At 47.1% G+C, this 8,935-nt stretch overlaps 1 protein-coding gene across 2 annotated transcripts; it reads left to right on the forward strand.

The window, feature by feature from the left end:
- LOC8070456 (piriformospora indica-insensitive protein 2) lies at nt 5,046–8,573 on the forward strand. Of its 2 annotated transcripts, XM_021455517.1 has the most exons (3): nt 5,046–5,716; nt 6,902–7,322; nt 7,425–8,573. In XM_021455517.1, the coding sequence occupies exons 1-3, from the start codon at nt 5,450–5,452 to the stop codon at nt 8,171–8,173; spliced, it is 1,437 nt and encodes a 478-aa protein (XP_021311192.1). In that variant the 5' UTR covers nt 5,046–5,449; the 3' UTR covers nt 8,174–8,573. The 2 variants fall into 2 exon arrangements, with proteins under 2 accessions (XP_021311192.1, XP_002455318.1); XM_002455273.2 differs by having other exon boundaries at nt 6,902–8,573.

Consider the following 8,935-nt stretch of genomic DNA (forward strand, 5'->3'; position numbering starts at 1 on the left):
GCTCCCTGCCACGTCAGATCCACGTGAGAAGGCAGTCCAGGACCTCGGCGCCGTGATCCATGGCGCTGAGACGTGAAACCTCGGCGCCATGATGCATGGCGCCGACCCCCTGGGTCCATTTCTGCATTTAAGTTTTCCAGGGGTCCAATTATGAACATTTTTCAAAAAAAGGGCCAAATTGTAAAAAATTGGGGCCATAGTATGCCGACTCCACTGCGTACTTCACCGTTGTGTAGTGTGAAACTGTGAATGATGATGATGATGAGCAGTCCCGGTCCCGGGCTGGCCGAGGTAATTATATCACTGTTGCCAGCTTTTCAACGGACAAAAACGGACGAAGGAGGGACGGCCGCGTCACGCGCCGGGGCCGTCGGGCGTCGGGCGTACGTACGCTTGCCCGGGCGGGCGGGGGCCCCATGCGGCCATGGCCACACCACCACCACCACATGCCCAACAAGCAACAGCCCACGCAGCAAGCAGTACGAGCATCGAGGCCCCAGCAGCAGCCAAGCAAACATGCAGAAAGCATGGGGAGCACGGAGAGGAAGAGGAGCATGGAGCAAGCAGAGCACACGGATCAGGGAGGGCAGGCAGCTGTGCGGTGCCTGTGCGGCTGATCCTGATCGGACCTATACCTGGGCAACGGGCCGGCCCGGCCCGGCCCGGCACGACACCGGGCCGGCCCGGCACGTTGCCTAACGGGCCGAGGGGGCCCGTCGTGCTCTGCGGGCCGTGCCTTACCGGCCTGCGGGCCTGACCTCCGGCCCAGGCACGGGCCCGTGGGCCTTTTTGCGTACCGGGCGGGCCCGTCAGGCCGGGCCAGCCCATAGCCCGTTGAACAATAAGATATCAATAAACACAGATTTAAAAGCATATTTCAAACACATTCATCAATTCATCACTTCATCAGTATAAATAACACATTCAAATACATATGACAGATGTAGAGAATAGATTTAGATATCAAAATGAGTTATTTTATACAATGTTGTTATTTGGCGGGCCGGGCCGTGCCGGCCCGCGGGCCTGAAGTGCGGCCCAAGCACGGCCTGCAGCCCCGTGCCGTGCCAGCCCGGGCCCAATGACCTTCGGGCCGGGCCGGGCTAGGGCCGGGCCAAAATGACGGGCTTCGGGCCGTGCTCACGGGCTCGGGCTGCATGCCCAGGTATAATCGGACCGAGGCCTGTGCGGCTGTGCCTGTGCACCAGCTCCGGCGGGGACAGCTGCCCGTGCCTCTAGCTCGCGCGCCCACCCTGCCTCCGACCTGTTTGCCCGATGCGATGCTATGCTAGGTTGAGTAGCCCGCTCGGCCCGAGTAGGCGTAGGACTAGGAGCGAGGCCGATGGATCCAGGCATTGTTTAGTTCCAAATTTTTTTTAAATAGAAATAGTAGCACTTTCATTTGTATTTGACAAATATTGTCCAATTATGAATTAACTAGGCTCAAAAGATTCATCTCGTCAATTTCGACCAAACTGTGCAATTAGTTTTTATTTTCATTCATATTTAATACTCAATGCATACGTCTAAAGATTCGATGTGACGGGAAATCTGAAAAATTTTGCAAAATTTTTGGGAACTAAACAAGGCCCCAGTAGGCATCGGCGCATCATTCGCCATCACTCTCATCCAAAAAAACCAAAACCTTTTTTTTCAATATTTTCCATCATATACAATTTTACAGCACTACATACAACATTAAATATAAAAAAAAATAACTATTAATTACATAGTTTGCTTTAGAGACAAATCTCTAATTAATTAATAACTAGCAAAACATGCCCGTGTGTTGCAACGGGAGAAAAAAAGCTTTCAAACTTTAATGAGAAGAAACCATGGTAATGACATATTTTCTATTTATAATTTATCTTTTCTATAAAACTTAAAATTTGTAATTTATTTTACATCGGCTATGATATCATAATATAACTCAGTGTTGTCATTAATATGACAATGTCTTATTAAATCTATACCTAATAATAAATTGTGAAAAATTCAGTTTGCCCTATCTGCCTTCTTGTGTTACGCGGAATCCCTGCTTCATCGCTCTTGGAAGAGGAAAAAGAGAATAGAAGCTTTTCTGAGGTTTCCAATGCAAAATCTTTTTATACATTAATAATTATTGACATTACATATCAGAGCACATTGAAAATAAGAAAAATATAGGGACCTAGGTGCAAAGTGTTTGTCCTATTAGTTTATTTTTCTTTTATTCTTTAAATCGGCTAAAAATTGATAAATATGTAGTAATTCATAGAAAAATCTAAAAATTACAAAACAAATTTTATTATCCATACAGTAATAAAAAAATATCAAAAATTTTAGTATATTTTTTGCTGGAGATGCTTGCCTATGCTTTTTAGTGTAAAGTTGAAATTGTAGTTATCTTACTCCAGTTATTATAAAAATTTTATGGTAGCCTATTTAATGTGATGCTTGATTTGTGGTAAACGTTTTAGCACAATTCCTGCATATCTCACTGATTTACTAATTTACCTAGATTTATGCTTGCTAAATAGTTTAAAATCAATTTAAGTATGTAAATATAAAAAAAAGATGCTTCCACTACCTTTGCACGATGTGTTGTTATGTCATTTGAACACTTCATAAGCCCATATGTTCATAATCTACATACATTTAACTGATATATCATATTTCATAGGAATCCTAATCAAAATAAAAAAATAAAGCTAGCAACAAACTTCTCATGTTTTAATATAATACTAAGGTATATTAAGAGGTAATATTAGAGTAAGATAAGGTTTATCTAATTTCTATTTTTATTATTAAACAAATGTTTCCAAGCTATATATTATTGTAAATATTAACTATCTAATCCCATAGATGTCATGGTTATCAATAAAATAAATTATCGACCTTAAATTTTATAAAAAGGATAAATATAAATAGATATGTAATATTATGTCATCAATTTCTATAACCATTTGATGTTTTTCTCCTGTTGCAACGCACGGGCATAAAATAATTTCTTAACAAGAAACCATGTTTCTTAAAAAGATGATCTACACTAAGAGGGTGTTTAGTTCGCCATAGAATCCAAAATGTAAAATGTCAACTACTTTGGAGTGATGAAATGTAGAATGCCAAAATTTTTAGCATCATGTTTAGTTCCATCTAAAATGTAGAATTTATTACCCTCATGAGAGCGGTGGCACGGACCGTGACCGAGCAGATCGAGGATGTGTGTTCCAACCAGAGTTTGTGTTTGCCTTGGTTCGTGGCGCAGACCGTGACCGAGTAGATCCAGGATGCGTGATTTCCTCGGAGCAGTTCGATCGAAAAAGAGGCAGGGTGAAGCAGGGCAACGTGCGATGGTTGCTGGGTAGAGTCTCCGCTGACGGAGGGGCAGAAGAATCAGGAGCGGACTGAAATTTTAGCAATTTATTATTTGGTATAGTCGTATAGATTAAATAATAATTACCAAATACAAATAAAATTACTGCCGTCTCAACAAATTTCAGCGTGGGAACTAAACGAGGCCTTGGAGCCCAGAGGGCAGATCCGATCCAGAGACAAGGCAGGCTGCTCCGTAGAGGCCCTTCAGAGTGTTTACCACCTCTACGAGCTATACTACACCCTAGTGCCTACTACTCCTATACTATACTACCGCTCTACGACTGGGACGGCGCCAGGCACAAGCCGACCTCTCGCTCTCGCTGCCTTTCTGCAATGCGGAGTAATACCGCTCTGCTGCACCTGCTCATCTCCATCTCCCTACTGTACGTCTCCAGTGATACTCAAAAAGAGAGATCACAGCAAAGCATCTGTGACAATCGTGCTCTAAAAGAGATGCATATGTTTAATACTCAACAGTCGTTGATTTGTATGTTCATTCGCCGTTACTAAAATTATCCTCAAAAATTTTATAAAATTTTTCAGATTTCCCGTCACATCAAAACTTTAAACGTATACATAAGTATTAAATATAGATGAAAATAAAAAATAATTGCACAGTTTGGTTGAAATTGACGAGACGAATCTTTTGAGCCTAGTTAGTCTATAATTGGACAATATTTGTCAAATACAAACGAAAGTGCTACTACTCTTATTTTGCAAATTTTTTTGGATTTCATCTTCGAGTGATGTTTATGAACTTTAATTAAAAATGTTCGCATGACTTTATCGACAGAATCTCTAAGCTATTCAACAGTTTTTTGTCACAACAAAGGGTACTCCGTGCTGTTTATCAACCAACTCACCGAGCATGAGTATTGTCACAAATGGAACACGCTATAAAGTTCGCTGTGCTGACCCTCGTCCTCGTGTCCTCAACCTCATCCTTCATCCTTCCTTTCTCCTATGATGAAAACAGTACAGATATTTTCCGACCGTATTCGAAACCGAATTCGTTTAGAGTGGTTCAGATATGTCCGTATTCGAGTCCGAATGTTTAACATCCGATACCGTATCCGTATCCAAATACTTAAATCGTATATTTATGATGTCGATATCCAAAAATATCTTATCCGACATAATTGACATTATTCGTATTCGTATCCAAATCCAAACAGAAATACGAAAATAAATATTATATCCGTCCGTATTCGATCCGTTTTCGTCTCGCCACGCTACTCCTACATGGCTAGTACATCCATATGACCATATTCTATTCCCTACCAGCGTAGGGAGGGAGACGCAGACGCTGCAGTAACAGTAGAGCCAATGTAGACACGCGACATCCCTCCCTGTTTTTTTTTTTTAAAAAAAAGATATATACATTAAACATTCTCCCCTCATTGCTTGTGTGCTCTACCCCTTTGCGAGGACAAGCCGGAGTCTCACAAGGCCTTGTTTAGTTCTAAAAAATTTTGCAAAATTTTTCAGATTCCCCGTCACATCGAATCTTTAGACACATAGATGAAGTACTAAATATAGACAAAAATAAAAACTAATTGCACAGTTTGGTCGGAATTGACGAGACAAATCTTTTGAGCCTAGTTAGTCTATGATTGGACAATATTTGTCAAATACAAACGAAAAAGCTACAGTGTCCATTTTGCAAAATATTTTGGAACTAAACAAGGCCCAAGTCTCTCTATCCTCGAATCCTCCTCAGCACAACGCCAGACCGCCTGCCTGTTATCGTCTGCGGCGCGCCGCCCGGCCGCCGCCACGGCCGGCCGCATCGGGATCCCCAGAGCAGCTCTTTGGCATAGGGGAATGTCCCGGGTCAGCCACCGTCGCTTCTGCAGCACAGCGAAAGCACCGCATTTATTTGCCACCTAGAAGGGGCACACCTCGCGAGAGACCCAGCAGCTACAGGCCAGACACAGCCAGCAGCACTCCAGCAGCAATGGCTGCTGCTGCTGCTGCTCCTCCTATATAGCGGGCGCCGGGGCCGGGGCCGGTGCTCGATCCAGTTCTGACTTCTGACTTCCTTCCTGAGCGACGAGGAGTGGTGTGCTGTCCGTTTCCTGTTCGTGTGGCGATGAGGCCCGCTGGCGGTTGTTGCCGCCGCGGCGGCGGGCTGCTGGTTCTCGGCCTCGCGCTCTCGCTCTCGGCGGCGCTGCTGCTGCGTTGCTGCGCGGGGCAGCAAGCCGAGGACGACGGCTCGGCGGACGCCCCGGCGGCGGCGACGGCCCCCATGGAGGAGAAGGAGCGCCGGGCCCTGTACGCCGCCATTGAGAGCTTCGTCGGCAAGGGGTGGAACGGCTCCGGGCTCTACCCCGACCCCTGCGGCTGGTCTCCCATCCAGGTGCGTCCCTGCTTCCCTGCCTGCGCTTTCCCTTTCGCATCAATCCATGCTGCTGTGCTGCGCTGCGCTGTGCTGTTTGATTTCCTTGGCCCGCGTATGTTCATCATCATGTTCTTCAGATACACGAGAGAAGCTTTTCTCTTTTGTTTGTTTTTTTTTTCGGCTTTGCCAGTCCTCGTCACAGGCCCTTTCTCGGTGCTCCCCTGCTTGCCTGCTTTGAGCTCCAATCCAAAACCGTTTGCGAAAGCAGGATCGAGTCGGTGGTGTCCATAATGAATGATGCAGGACAAGTCACCAACGATCTCTTGTCGAATTTGTGGCTTTCGGCAGCCTCTGTTCTTCACACTCATCCCTGTTCCTCACTGTTGCTTCAAGATTGTGGCACTGTTTTGTTGTGCACATTCAGTTAACTGTTTTGGACGAGACCTCTCTGCTTGATCCCTCTTGTGTCTTAACATCTCAGCCTTTGATATATATAGTAGGAGGAACTTTCCACTCACATGAAAGAATCTCCCATGATTTGAAATGGCATGTTGCCCTCAAGATTTTCTCATACTGTACTACTCTCTGTTTGTTCCTTTTGCTCGCAGACATGTTTTTTTTTTCGCGCGAGAAGGAATCAAGGGATTCATTCGTACTGCTAACTATGATCTACTAACAATTACTGGAATCACACATGGGTATTTACTTTCACGGTACCCTGGGATTTCAATTTGGTTGTTAGGCCTTGTTTAGTTTGCAAAAATTTTCAAGATTCCCCATCACATCAAATCTTGCAGCACATGCATGGAGTATTAAATATAGATGAAAACAAAAACTAATTGCACAGTTTGTCTGTAAATTGCGAAATGAATCTTTTGAACTTAGTTAATCTAGAATTGAATAATGTTTTTCAAATAAAAACGAAAGTACTACGGTTTCCAAAAACCTAAAATTTTGGGAACTGAACAAGGCCTTAGTAAAGTTAAGAAGGGGCCAAATTTGTAGGTGGACCTTTAAGAAATGTCACCATCTTGGATCATCTATGTCTGTTATTACTGCTAGTTGTTACCACTCCGGGTACTGTTCATCTTGTGTTTCCATGTCTGTATTGCAGCGTACTACTACGTGCTAGGCTGTTAGTAAAGTTCAATTGAATTTTCTGTGGATCAACCGGTTGTTTCTTGGATGCCAAAATCCGTGCAGGGGGTGTCATGTGATCTCTTCAATGGCCTGTGGTACCCAACAGTGATAGGCATTGGCCCAGTTCTCGACAACTCGCTGCAGTGCGCCCCTGACGCCAAGTTCAGCCCCCAGCTGTTCGATCTTCGGCGCCTCCGGACGCTGTCCTTCTACAGCTGCTTCCCGGCGAGCAACCCCACGGCGATCCCGACCGCCGGCTGGGAGAAGCTGTCGGGGACGCTGGAGACGCTGGAGTTCCGCACGAACCCGGGCCTCACCGGCGGCATCCCGCCCTCCCTCGGCCGCCTGGCCAGCCTGCAGTCGCTGGTGCTGGTGGAGAACAACCTGACGGGTCCCGTCCCCGCCGAGCTGGGCGCGCTGTCGAGGCTGAGACGGCTGGTGCTGTCCGGGAACGGGCTGTCGGGGCCGATCCCGGCGACACTCGGTAATAACAACGACCGCCACCGCCGCCACGCCCACGATGACGCGCTGTTGATCGTGGACCTGAGCAGGAACTCTCTAACCGGCTCTCTGCCTTCGTCGCTAGGTGGCCTCACGGGGCTCCTGAAGATGGACCTAAGCAACAACCTGTTGCAGGGCAGCATCCCGCCGGAGCTCGCGGGGCTCAAGAGCCTCACGCTGCTGGACCTCCGCAACAACAGCCTCACCGGCGGGCTGCCGCAGTTCGTGCAGGGCATGGCGTCGCTGCAAGACCTGCTGCTGTCGAACAACCCGCAGCTGGGCGGCGCGCTGCCGCAGTCGGGTTGGGAGACGCTGGCGGCGAACCTGGCCACGCTGGACCTGTCCAACGTCGGCCTCGTGGGCGCCATACCGGCGAACATGGCGAAGCTGACGGGGCTCCGGTTCCTGGCGCTGGACCACAACCGCCTGACGGGCGCCGTGCCGGCCGAGCTCGCCCAGCTGCCCAGCATCGGCGCGCTGTACCTGAACGGCAACAACCTGACGGGGCCGTTGGAGTTCTTGGCGGGGTTCTACCAGCGGATGGGCCAGCGGTTCGCGTCGTGGGACAACCCCGGGCTGTGCTACAACATCGCGGCCGTGGACGTGGCGCACGCGCCGTCGGGCGTGGTCGTGTGCAAGGACCTGCAGGAGCCCAGCGTGGCACCGGACGGGGACGGGGAGGTGGAAGGCGGGAGGAAGCCCGAGGCGAGCTCCAGCCTCGTGGCCTCGTCGTCGTCCGGGGGGTCGTCTGCCAGGGTCGGTGGGCTCTGGTACCTGGTGGTGGTTCAGGGAATGGTGGCTGCCGTTCTTGGATTGTTGTCCCGACTACTATAGCAACTTAGCAAGCAAGTAGGAGTAGGTTGAAGAACATGGAGAAACTTGTAGGTAGCACAAACTAGTTTCTGCGTGTTCTCTGATCTTTTGGCACTTTTTTGGCTGGTGGCTTTGCTTCTGCTGTGAACCTATCATCGTCAGATGGGGGTACAAAAGAAGGAAACATGAATCTGGGCGGTGGCTGTGAGACAGGGAAGTGAGTTCTTGTGGACTGAAGGTGTGTAGTGGTAGCTTGTCTCCGGGGCTTTTTTCTGTGAGTGTGTAATTAACAACAGGAAGTGGATATCTATCTATGGCCTTGTCTAGTTCACTAAAAGAAAGGAAGTGTCTAGGTGATATTCAGTTGTTTTAGCTCCTCCTATTAACTGAATTTTTTTCTATGCACTTATATTTTTATCTAGCTACATTTACACTGTTTTGTTATTACATTTACACTAATTTCTTCAATGTGATTTATTGGACAGAATGATGTAATTTGAGGATAACACAAGATCTAGACAAATATATGCCAAATTTTCAAAAGAAAATTACAAATTTTTTCTATGGATTCCAGATACTACCAGAGAAATATATGTCAAAATCTTCATCAAATTATTCACAAATTTACAACTTTACAGATGGAAGAACAAAGAATAGAGAGCAGATAGCAAATCTCGTCTTCGAGCAGCAGAACGGTTGAGCAAGTTCCGGAGATAGCAGGTAGCTTGAGCAGCTAGCGGTAGCGGCAACACGGACAGCAGGTCGACGACGAAGAACCGACAC

The sequence above is a fragment of the Sorghum bicolor genome, chromosome 3, assembly GCF_000003195.3.
Source record: "Sorghum bicolor cultivar BTx623 chromosome 3, Sorghum_bicolor_NCBIv3, whole genome shotgun sequence".
NCBI lineage: Eukaryota > Viridiplantae > Streptophyta > Magnoliopsida > Poales > Poaceae > Sorghum > Sorghum bicolor.